Here is a 13,082-nt window from a genome sequence, read left to right as displayed (position 1 = left end):
ACACACACACACACACACACACACACACACACACACACAAACACACACACACTGACGCACACACAAACACACATACACACACACACACTGACGCACACACATACACACACACACTGACGCATACACCCATGCGCGCGCGCACACACACACACACACACACACACACACACACACACACACACACACACACACACACACACACACACACACACACACACACAAACACACACGCAATTATTTATCTACTTATCTATTTATTTATTTACCATGTGTTTTTCCTCCTCCTCCTCCTCATCCTCATCCTCCTCCTCCCCCTCCTCCTCGTCCACCTGACCCTCGACCTTCCTTTGGCGGCGCCGACAACGGGTCTCCTCCCCTCCCCGTCGCCCTCCTGTGTACAGCTGCGGTGGCAGCAGCGCCCCTGGGGAGGGAGGGCCACGTGGTTTTCCTGAACCCGTCCTTCCCCCTCCACGACGTCCTGACCACGTCCTGCACGCTCAGGATCAAACTCGGACCCAACACTTGCCAGGTAAGGCACAAGGTAGGGCCTTGCAGGAAGAGAGGGAGGGAGAGAGGGAGGGAGGGACAATAGGCCACCAACAAGGTCATCCTATTGAGGCAGGAGTGCAGGACTTGCAGCAGACTGCATTGGGTTTAGATTGGACCAATTTCGATTTAATTAAGAAGGAAAGGAAGGGGCAAGAATTGGATGGATGGAGATGACAGGTGATGATGGAACTCCCAAGTGTAGGCCATATGGTCTCCTGCAGCCTCCTTCGTCATGTTATTATGCTTTTCTTGTGTTATTATGTTCTTATGTAAGTTTCCAGACTCCTGCCTAGACAACGGCATGGAACTCCCAAGTGTAGGCCCTATGGTCTCCTGCAGCCTCCTTCTCCATGTTCTTATGTTATTATGCTCTCCTTATGTTCTTATGTAAGTTCCCAAACTCCTGCCTAGCCACCAGACAGGTGGTAATGGAAATTAAACTCCCAAGTGTAGGCCCTATGGTCTCTTGCATCCTTCTCCCTTCTTTTCAACATCTCGGAGTGGACTTTGAGACTGTGCGGACAAGGGGGGCCTTTGCACGAGTCAGTTCCTCGAGTTCACGGGGGGGACCATTTGGCCCTTGGGATTCCACAGGATCTGCGGAACGAACGTCGACCAACACTGTGAGTAGTAGACTTCCAGTCAGACGCCCGACTCATCCCAATCTCCCCTTACCGGTCAGACGCCCGGAAGACGGGTCGCCGCCCCCTCTGTCTGGCTGCCGATGACGGGTCGCCGCCCCCTCTGTCTGTCTAATGAAGACGGGTCGCCGTCTCCTCCTTCTGGCTGCCGAAGACGGGTCGCCGCCCCCTCTGTCTGGTTGCCGAATACGGTTCGCCGCCCCCTCTGTCTGGCTGACGAAGACGGGTCGCCGCCCCCTCAGTCTGGTTCTCGAAGACGGATCACCACCCCCTCTGTCTGGCTGCCGAAGACGGGTCGCCGCCCTCTCTGTCTGGCTGCCTAAGACGGGTCGCCACCCCTCTTTCTGGCTGCCGAAGACGGGTCGCCGCCTCCTCTCTCTGGCTACCGAAGACGGGTCGCCGCCCCCTATGTCTAGCTGCCGAAGACGGGTCGCCACCCCTCTATCTGGCTGCCGAAGACGGGTCGCCGCCCCCTATTCCCGGCTGCCGAAGACGAGTCGCCGCCCCCTATGTCTGTGTGCCGAAGACGGGTCGCCACCCCCTCTGTCTGGCTGCCGAAGACAGGTCGCCACACCTCCTTCTGGCTGCCAAAGACGGGTCGCCGCCCCGTTTCTCTGACTGCCGAGGACGGGTTGCAGCCCCCTCTTTCTGACTGCCGAAGACGGGTCGCCGCTCCCTCTGTCTGGCTGCCGATGACGGGTCGCCGCCCCTGCTGTCTGGCTGCCGAAGACGGGTCACCGCCCCCTCTGTCTGGCTACCGAAGATAGGCCGACGCCCCCTCTGTCTGGCTGCCGAAGACGGGTCGCCGCCCCCTCTGTCTGGCTGCCGAAGACGGGTCACCGCCCCCTAAGTCCAGCTGCCGAAGACGGGTCGCCGCCCACTCTTTCTGGCTGCCAATGACGGGTCGCCGCCCAATCTTTCTGGCTGCCGAAGACGGGTCGCCGCCCCCTTTCTCTGGCTGCCGAAGACGGGTCACCGATCTCTCCTCCTGGCTGCCGAAGACGGGTTGCCGCCCCCTCTGTCTGGCTGCCGAAGACGGGTTGCCGCCTCCTCTCTCTGGCTGCCGAAGACGGGTTGCCGCCCCCTCTGTCTGGCTGCCGAAGACAGGTCGCCGCCCCCTCCTGGCTGCTGAAAACGGGTCGCCGACCCCTATGTCTGGCTGCTGAAGACGGGTCGCCGCCCCCTCCTTCTGGCTGCCGAAGACGGGTCGCCGCTCCCTCTGTGTGGTTGTCGAAGACGGGTCGCTGCCACCTCTGTCTGGCTGCTGAAGACAGGTCGCCGCCCCCTCTGTGTGGCTGCCGAAGACGGGTCGCCGCCCCCTCTCTCTGGCTGCCAAAGACGGGTCGCCGCCACCTATTTCTGGCTGCCGAAGACGGGTCGCCGCCCCCCTCTGTCTGGCTGCCGAAGACGGGTCGCCGCTCTCTGTGACTGGCTGCCCATGACGGGTCGCCGCCCCCTCTGTCTGGCTGCTGAAAACAGGTCGCCTCCCCCTATGTCTGGCTGCCGAAGACGGGTCACTGCCCCCTATGTCTGGCTGCCGAAGACGGGTCGCCGCCCCCTCTGTCTGACTACCGAAGACGGGTTGCCGCCCCCTATGTCTGGCTGCCGAAGATGGGTCGCCGCCCCCTGTGTCTGGCTGCCGAAGACGGTTCGCCGCCCCCTCCTTCTGGCTGCCGAAAACGGGTCACCGCCCCATCTGTCTTGCTGCCGAAGATGGGTCGTCGCCCCCTCTGTCTAGCTGCCGAAGATGGGTCAATGCCCCCGCTTTCTAGTTGCCGAGGACGGGTCGCCGCCCCGTCTGTCTGGCTACCGAGGACGGGTCACCGCCCCATCTGTCTTGCTGCCGAAGATGGGTCGCCGCCCCCCTCCTTCTGGCTGCCGAAAACGGTTTACCGCCCCCTCCGTCTGGCTGCCGAGGACGGGTCGCCGCCCCATCTGTCTGGCTGCCGAAGACGGTTTGCCGCTCCTCCTTTTGGCTGCCGAAGACGGGTCGCCGCCCCCTTCTTCTGGCTGCCGAAGACGGGTCGTCGCCTCCTATGTCTGGGTGCCGAAGACGGGTTGCCGCCCCCTCTGTGTGGCTGCCGAAGACGGCTCGCTGCCCCCTATGTCTGGCTGCCAAAGACAGGTCGCCGCCCTCTTTTTCACACGGGCAAACCAGGTTTGAAAAACGGTTTGTCAAACATGTTTAAAAAACGTTCACGCGGTCAAACCAGGTCTAACAAATAGTTTGTCAAACGGGTTTCAAAATTCATTCACACGAGCAAACTAGGTTTGGCAAGCAGCTTGTCAAACGTGTTTGAAAATGCATTCACTCGGTCAAACCAGGTTTGAAAAACGGTTTGTCAAACGTGTTTGAAAATATATTCACACGGGCAAACCAGGTTTGAAAAACTGTTTGTCAAACGTGTAGGAAAAACCGATCTCACAGTCAAACCAGGTTTGACAAACGGCTTGTCAAACGTTTTTGAAAATACATTCACAAGAGCAAACCAGGTTTGAAAAAGGTTTGTCAAACGTGTTTGGAAGACCGTTCACAAGATCAAACCAGGTTTGACAAATGGTTTGTCAAACGTGTTTGAAGACACATTCACACGGGCAAACTAGGTTTGGCAAGCGGTTTGTCAAACGTGTTTGAAAATACATTCACAGGGGCAAACCAGATTTGATAAACGGTTTGTCAAACGTGTTTGAAAATACATTCACACGGTCAAACCAAGTATTTTTGCCTAGTGTGAAGATGAAAATCGACGGTATTTTTGCCCTATTTGAAGAAGATCTACGGCATTTTTGCTTAGTGTGAAGATGGAAATCGACGGCAGTTTTGCCTAGTGTGAAGGAGGAAATCGACGATATTTTTGCCTAGTGTGAAGATGAAAATCGACGGCATTTTTGTCCTGTGTGAAGGAGAAAATCGACGGTATTTTTGCTTAGTGTGAAGATGGAAATCGACGGCAGTTTTGCCTAGTGTGAAGATGGAAATCGACGGTAGTTTTGCCTAATGTGAAGGAGGAAATCGACGGTATTTTGCCTAGTGTGAAGATGAAAATCGACGGCAGTTTTGTCCTGTGTGAAGGAGAAAATCGACGGTATTTTTGCTTAGTGTGAAGGAGGAAATCGACGGTATTTTTGCCTAGTGTAAAGATGAAAATCGACGGCATTTTTGTCCTGTGTGAAGGAGAAAATCGACGGTATTTTTGCTTAGTTTGAAGATGGAAATCTACGGCAGTTTTGCCTAATGTGAAGATGGAAATCGACGGTAGTTTTGCCTAGTGTGAAGGAGGAAATTGACGGTATTTTTGCCTAGTGTGAAGATGAAAATCGACGGCATTTTTGTCCTTTGTGAAGGAGAAAATCGACGGTATTTTTGCTTAGTGTGAAGATGGAAATCGACGGCAGTTTTGCCTAGTGTGAAGATGGAAATCGACGGTAGTTTTGCCTAGTGTGAAGGAGGAAATTGACGGTATTTTTGCCTAGTGTGAAGATGAAAATCGACGGCATTTTTGTCCTTTGTGAAGGAGAAAATCGACGGTATTTTTGCTTAGTGTGAAGATGGAAATCGACGGCAGTTTTGCGTAGTGTGAAAAGGGAAATCGACGGTAGTTTTGCCTAGTGTGAAGGAGGAAATCGACGGTATTTTTGCCTAGTGTGAAGATGAAAATCGACGGCATTTTTGTCCTGTGTTTTTGCTTAGTGTGAAGATGAAAATCGACGGCAGTTTTGCCTAGTGTGAAGATGAAAATCAACGGCTTTTTGTCTTGTGTGAAGGAGAAAATCGATTGTATTTTTGCTTAGTGTGAAGATGAAAATCGACGGCATAAGTGCCTTGTGTGAAGATGGAAATCGACGGTATTTTGGCTAAATGTGAAGATGGAAACCGACTGTATTTTTGCCTAGTGTGAAGATGAAAATCGACGACATTTTTGACTAGTGTAGATGGAAATCGACGGTATTTTTGCCCTGTGTGAAGAAGGAAATCGACGGCATAAGTGCCTTGTGTGAAGATGGAAATCAACGGTATTTTGGCCAAATGTGAAGATGGAAACCGACTGTATTTTTGCCTAGTATGAAATTGGAAATCGAGGGTGTTTTTGCCTAGTTAAAGACGACGTGAAAGGGAAGTCCAGATGTCATAGTATCAAGGGGCGACATTTTCAGGTCAGCACTTGGCCTTACGTAACACTGAACGAAATATTCTGAGAAAACCGTGTAGGGAAAAATGTTTCAAGAAGAAAAGATGATGAATTTTGACAATTGTGTTCTTATCAATACTGAGCGAAACATTCTGAGAAAATCCTTAAATACATGTAGAGAGATACGGTTAAAAAATATAGAAGAGACGATGAATTTTGACAATTGTGTTAAACAAAACATTCTGAGAAATTTTTTAAACACGTGGAAAGATTTAAAAAATATAGAAAATGTGATGGATTTTGAAGCGACGTGACGTCATAACGTCGGCATCAGAGCGCGGGAAGATTTTTCGGTCCTTGTGTACGGTCATCGCGAATAAAACAAAAAGTAAACGATTTTTCTGTAAAAAAGGCATCGACATAGAAAACCAAAATCGACGGCATTTGGCCCTGTGTGAAGATAGAAATCGACGGCATTTTTGCCTAGTGTGTTCATAAAAATCGACGGTAATTTTGCTTAGTGTGTAGATGGAAATCGACGGCATTTTTGCCTAGTGTGAACATGGAGGAAATCAACGGTATTTTTGCCTAGTGTGAAGATAGTGATCGACGGTATTTTTGCCTAGTGTGAAGATGGAAATCGACGGCAATTTTTGGCTAGTGTGAACATGGAAATCAACGGTATTTTTGCCTAGTATGTAGATGGAAATCGACGGTATCTTTGCCTAGTGTGAAGGAGGAAATCAACGGTCTTTTTGCCTAGTGTAAACATGGAATTCAACGGTATTTTTGCCTAGTGTGTACATGGAAATTGACGGCATTTTTGCCCTGTGTGAGGGAGGAAATCGATGGTAGTTTTGCCTAGTGTGAAGATGGAAATCGACGGTATTTTTGCCTAATGTGAAGGAGGAAGTCATCTATTTTTTGCCTAGTGTGAAGATGGAAATCGACGGCAGATTTGCCTAGTGTGTAGATGGAAATCGACGGTATTTTTGCCCTGTGTGAAGGAGGAAATCGAGGGTATTTTTGCCTTGTGTGAAGATGGAAATCAAAGGATTACAAAGGCGGAGCATGCCGACAGGAGACCTTTTGGTCCATATCTAGGTCGGATGCGAAAAAAAATCATATTAATAATAAAACAATAAATAAAACTATAATAATGTAAAGAACAAATAGAATACATAAATAAATGCATAGGTATAGTTAAATAATAAACAAACAGGTAAATAGTAAATAATAATAAATTGACATAATTTTATAACTAATAATAAATGAAAATCAGACAGACAAATGATAACAAAACAAAAACAAATAATATAGAATAAATTATAATCATTACAGCATCTTACTTAGGTATTTATCTAAATGATTCTTAAAGCTTCGAACTGAACTACATTGCACTACCTGTACAGGAAGTTTATTCCATTCATTAACTACACGGTTGGCAAAGTTGTTTTTACCTACTTCCAAATTGAATCTATTTCCGGACAGTTTGAGACCATTGTTTCTTGTCTGATTCTCATTCAATGTGAAAATTTGGTCACTTTTGATGTTGTCAATTCCCTTTAAAATCTTAAAGACCTGTATCAAGTCACCTCTGAGTCTACGCTTTTTTAGGGAAAACAGATTCATGTGTTTTAGTCGATTTTCGTATGATTTATTTTTGATATTTGGAATCAGTTTTGTGGCTCGCCGTTGTACTTTTTCTAGTCTGTCAATGTCTTTAATGAGATTCGGTGACCATACGGAAACAGCATATTCCAAATGTGGACGAACTAACGATTTATATAGCTTGTTAATGAGTGATGGACTTTTGAAATAAAAAGATGGCGCAATCAGTCCCAGAATCTTATTTGCTTTCTCAGAGGCTGAAATGCACTGCTTGGATGATTTGAGGTCGTTACTGATAATTATGCCGAGATCTTTTTCACTATCCCCTTTTGTTAACGAATTTCCAAATAACTTGTAATCGTACTTACTGTTATTTTTACCTATGTGCATTACCTTGCATATACTTGTATTAAATTTCATTAGCCATTTTTCAGACCATTGCTGTAATTGATCTAAATCTTCTTGAATATCTAATTGGTTTGAGTGATCATTTGCCACTCCGCACAGTTTTGTATCATCAGCAAATTTGGAAACAGTAGATTTTAGTCCATGGTATATATCATTTATATATACTATGAATAGAAATGGCCCAAGAACGGAACCCTGAGGAACTCCACTTGCAACACTTTTCCATCCAGAATTTTTTCCATTTAAAACAACTCTCTGTTTTCGATCATTCAACCAATTACTAGTCCAACCTAATAGGCTACCACTTATTCCATGCAAAGCTAATTTAGTAAGTAGTCTTTCGTGTGGGACGGTATCAAAAGCTTTTGCAAAGTCTAGATATATTAGATCTATATTGTTTCTTTTGTCATAATTCGAGATAACTGTGTTGTAGAATTCGAGTAAGTTAGTCACGCAAGAACGTTTCCGTCTGAAACCATGCTGGCTATCATTTATCAAACGGTTACTTTCTAAATGATGTTCGATAGCATCTCTGATGATAGTTTCCATTATTTTTTCCTACACTTGAAGTCAAACTTATAGGCCTATAGTTATTTGGTTTCTTTTTGTCAACTTTTTTGAATATGGGAGTAACGTTAGCTAGCTTCCATTCTCTTGGGACATCTCCGGATATGATGGATTTCTTGAAAATAATTTCTAATGGAACAACAATCTCATTTTTCATTTCCTTTAAGATTCTTGGATGCCAACCGTCAGGCCCTGATGTTTTATTAACTTTGAGTTTATCTATACACCTTTTAATTTTTTCTTTTGTTATGTTTACCGTAGTAAGTTTACCCTAGACTTTTCACAGGTTTCAGTTTGGAGTTCACTTTGAGGTGTTTCGTTTACGAATACCGAGCTAAAATAATTGTTTAAGATATTACACATTCCTTCATTTGAATATTCAAGTTGACCGTCATCAGATAATAGTGGACCAATGTGATTCTTAACAACCTTTTTATCTCTAATGTAACTATAGAATTCTTTGGGATTTTCGTTGGATTTCTCAGCGATGTTCATTTCGTATTGTCGTTTTCTTTTTCTTATTGTCTTTTTTAAATCTCTCTGTATTGATACATAACTTTCATAGTCATTAGATGCACCCGAGCACTTATATTTCTTATAAGCCTGTCTCTTTTTAGCAATACTTTTTTCATTTTATTTGTCGAGCCATTTTGGGCGAGCCTGATTTGGGGGACGTCTGTCCTTAAAAGGAATGTAAGTTTGAATCATCTTAGTGAGCGTATTTTGAAATATTTCCCACATCTGATCTACAGGTCTTTCGTTTAATTTTGCCTCCCAATCTGTAAGCTGAAGCTCCTGACGTAGTCCTATGAACTGAGCTTTACTGAAATCGGGTATTTTAGAAACACAAGTATCTATTCTAAAATTCTTTAGGAGTTTGAATCTAAGTTGTGATCGCTATTTGCAACAGATTCACCGACTTCTACATCAGTTACCATGCTTTCGCGGCTAGTGATCAAAAGATCGAGTGAGTTTCCATATCTTGTGGGCTCGTTTACATGCTGAATTAAGTCATTGTCACCAAGAAAATCAATCAAGCGACTACTTATATGGCCATGTTCAAGGGTCATCCAATCAATGTCAGTAAAATTGAAATCACCCATTATCAATAAATCCCGGTGTTTTTGCTTAGTAGACGACGTGAAAGGGAAATCAAGATGTCATGGTATCAGGGAGTGAAATTTTCAGGTCAGCACGTGGCCTTACGTAACACTGAACGAAACATTCTGAGAATGCCGTGTAGAGAAAAAGGTTTTAAGAATAAAGAAAAGATGATGAATTTTGACAATTGTGTTCTTATTAAAACTGAGCGCAACATTCTGAGAAAATCCTTAAAACGTTTTAAAAATATAGAAAAGACGATGAATTTTGACAATTGTATTGATGTCTAGGTTTCTGTAATACGCGAAGTCATATTCTAGTTTTATTCAAATTGAGGTTGGAGGTAGGATGTCGGAGGAAAAATAGCCCAGTGTGATTGATTATAACCCTCATGGAGGTCAGCAGCCAGTTGGCCATATTGGATTTGCAAGTCTGCACCTAGATGCTACGCAAGTTTGACGACAATTACTAAAAGATAAAAATATTTGTAACGAAAATTCCCTTAACGATAAGAAAATATAAAATAATGAAAATAATATATATTTTGGGATCCGGCAAATTCAACCGACAACAATTCATCGACACGCTCAATTCATCGATATACACAATTCATCGAAAAATAAAAATATTCTAATTTGAAATATATAACTAGGTCGTGTTTTCATCCTTGATTTAGCATACTTTTACCTTTGGTAATGAAATAATTACTTTCATAACCTTTATTTAGGATGAAGAATTTCTTTTCGTAGTATTTATCAAGAATAGTTAAAATTCTTTAATGACAGAACTATTGAAAATGACAAAATTAGTTTAAGCTTAACTTAGAACTATAAATTGGTTTACTTAAAATTATAAATCTAGGTTATGGCCTATTGCCCGCAAATTATCAACGACGTTGCTATATGAAGGATGTCTTTCTACAGGCTACTCAGGCCCCACCTGTGGCTTATCAGGAACGCGCTCTATACGCGGGAAGTGAACTCTACTCACTTCCCGTAAGATACACACACACACCTCTCACGAACATAGCCACGACACACGCACAAACATCTACACTTACTTTTTCTTCGACTATAATTCGCTTCCTTTCTAACTTTCTCTTATACTACATCTTCTCATTTCAGTTTACCTCCCACTAAAGATTTTTCCGTTTTTCCACCTTTCTCTCCTACTACGCCTCCTACCATTTTCTGAACTTTTGGTGATATAATCTGATTTTCCTCCCGGCGTCCAAGCTCCCAGTCCAGTTCTCCCGAGCCACGACCACCAACAAGCCCCTAATCGCTCGCAAATCGCCCGGTGGCAATAGCCCTCTTTTATACGCTACTATCTTTTCATTTTCTTACAGACATTCTTCTCCTCCCACAAAAACCGATCCTGCGCAAGCGGATGGTCTTTCCTAGGAATTCAGAATTCAGAACGCTCCCGACTTCTCTACAGAGTTCTCTACCGACTTCTCTCCCGGGCTCAACTTCTAGCAGCAGTTCTCTCCAGCAAGAGGCCTTGGGACCAGTTCTCCCCAGCAAGCCGCCTCGGGACCAGTCCTCCTCTCCAGCAAGCTGCCTCGGGACCAGTTCGCTCCAGCAAGCTGCCGCCAGCAAGAAGTCGTCTCATTCCCTCGTGTGTGTGGCTCTTCGCCCACAGCCACGACGCGACGCTTCATGAGGCCCTCGATCACTCCGGACCTTCTCCCAACGAGACTACGTCCGTTCCCTCCGAGCCTATTAAGCATTAACCCATTAAACTCCGATGACAAGATTCTTGTCATTTGGTCAAATAAAACAAAAAATCATAAAACACCAAAATGTTTGATCAAACAGCACCAGAAAAATATGACGTCAGTCCTCGCTGCGAGCGAAGCGAGGACTGGCGTCATATTGTCAAATGACAAGAATCTTGTCAAATTCTTGTCAAATGACAAGAATCTTGTCAAATTCTTGTCAAATGACAAGAATCTTGTCATCGGAGTTTAATGGGTTAATAAACCTTAGTTTTTGTGTTATTGTGAGTCTCATGTTCCCTGGCTTGTCCATACCGAACCAAAGCACTACACTTTCATAGCCTTAGAAATAAGGTAGAATTTCTTTTCGTATTTATTAAGAATAGTTCAAATTCTTTAATGACAGAACTATTAAAAATGGCAAATTAGTACTTAAAACTATGGCATAGGACATTTGAGACACAGGTTGCTGGACACCACCCTAATATTTGGAATTTTTTCGACTGCCTGAAGAAAGAACAAAACTATAACGAAGTCGAAGTCGATCAATACTTGGTTGGTATTTCATCTCGACCACAAAGAAAGAAATATCGTGACTCTTCTGAACGGATAAAAAAAAAGAAAAAAGAAAAAAAAAACATTGTAGAAAGATATTATTCATATAGCAACGTCATTGATTATTTGCGGGCAAACATGTTTGTCTAACATGTATGAAATGGTGTTTGACCGTGTGAATGGTTGTCAAACGGTTTGTCAAACGTTTTTAAAGTTATGTTTGACCGTGGGAAAGTTTGGCAAACCGTTTGACCGTGGGAATGTTTGACAAACCGTTTGACAGTGTGAATGGTCCTTTATACGTGAATATCTCCCTTCGACATGTCGATTTGTACACAAACATTTCACCTCGATACGTTTAGTCGACACATTTAGTCAAACGGTTTCTCAAACACGTTTGACAAACGTGCTTGAAGTGACATTTGACCGTGTGAATGTCAAACGTGTTTGAAGTGGTGTTTGACCGTGGGAATGTTTGACAAACAGTTTGTCAAACATGTTTGTCGAATGAATGAAAAGTAATGATACAAGATCCATTTTAACATTCTTGTAAGTTTTGACTAATTCATTACATAGTGATGGATATGTTTATGTTAAATATAATTCTTCTTTCCAGGCATTCTACCCGTCATAACTCGTTTTGGAGTTCTATGGTCCTCCATACGTGCCACATGCCCAGCCCATCTCAGTTTTGTTCTGCTTATAAATGTTAAAAATAATAATAAAGAAAATTGAACTAAAGGCTGCATGTAAAGGTGACACACCCCTCCCTCCCACCAACACATGCTGTTCCACAACTGCAGGTTCACATATTCTTATCTTCTGCATACTCGTAGATGTAACATTTCCACATTGTGTGTCAAAAATAATTTCTTTTAAATGATTTTTGTTTGTTTAGGGGGTGTTGACAATTATTTTGCCCCCTTCCAGTGGTTATTACCTTTTTTTTGTTCGTTGCTTTGAATTTACTCTCATAAATTCCATATTAATGGGCGTCATGTGTACATTCTATTGAGATTAGTGACAAAAAAATTAATAGAAAGTTTTATTTAAAAAAACATGAAAAATATGTATATACATATGATTTTTCATTTTTTACACGTCCAAATTTGTTCAGATATTAAATATGAAGTATATGAAAACAGGTGTAAGTACTTGATTCATCCCTCCATATATGCGTATCTACCTTATCCAAAGAGACATCAGACACTGTATAAAAATAAACAAGTAATTGACCTTTTTAGTCAAGACGCAGATGCTGCAACATGTATAGATACTACATATGGGCCAATATGCTACCATACAAAATTTACTCTTAGTATAATCTTCAAAGATTAAACACTCCAAATTTCCTTGTCAAGCATGGTTTTCTCCACAAAATTGTTGAGCCAACTATAGCCATTCAAAAAACTATTAAAATGCATTCACTGAAGGAATTACCCTTGTTCTGGCAGCTCAACAATATCGTAGCTATTATGTAATGCACCTATTAAGCAACAGATGGCATTGGTGTGTGAGACCTCTTCAGTGTAAACAAACCTTCTCATCATTGCAGTTGCATCACGTTTTCTTCATAATTGTTTACCTCATTTCGACTGTGATATAGGTAAGTTATGATTCTTTTTATGCTCTTTTCTATATATTTAGGTGTTTAAGATATAACTGAATATAAACTGTGTTTGAATTATGATGTTTATGATAGATAACGAGCCGTTTGAATATTGGTCAACAATTTTGTTTGAGCGGCACTCATATGGTAAAATTCATGGGTTGAGGAGCGACTCAACAGAATTGTTGAGT

At 43.5% G+C, this 13,082-nt stretch overlaps 1 protein-coding gene across 1 annotated transcript in view; it reads left to right on the top strand.

The window, feature by feature from the left end:
- The window catches only part of LOC143030225 (uncharacterized), an 18,574-nt gene extending 7,398 nt beyond the window's left edge, over positions 1-11,176 (top strand). The window contains exon 3 of the mRNA XM_076193385.1: positions 11,134-11,176. Coding sequence (XP_076049500.1) covers positions 11,134-11,176 — 43 coding nt within the window. The remainder of the gene's footprint in view (positions 1-11,133) is intronic.
- Positions 11,177-13,082: the final 1,906 nt, after the last annotated feature.

Source organism: Oratosquilla oratoria, chromosome 12 (assembly GCF_046742065.1).
Source record: "Oratosquilla oratoria isolate Oo_2021 chromosome 12, ASM4674206v1, whole genome shotgun sequence".
NCBI classification, from domain to species: Eukaryota; Metazoa; Arthropoda; class Malacostraca; order Stomatopoda; family Squillidae; genus Oratosquilla; species Oratosquilla oratoria.
The sequence above is the reverse complement of the archived record's forward strand: the minus strand, read 5'-3'. Positions and strand labels throughout refer to the sequence as shown.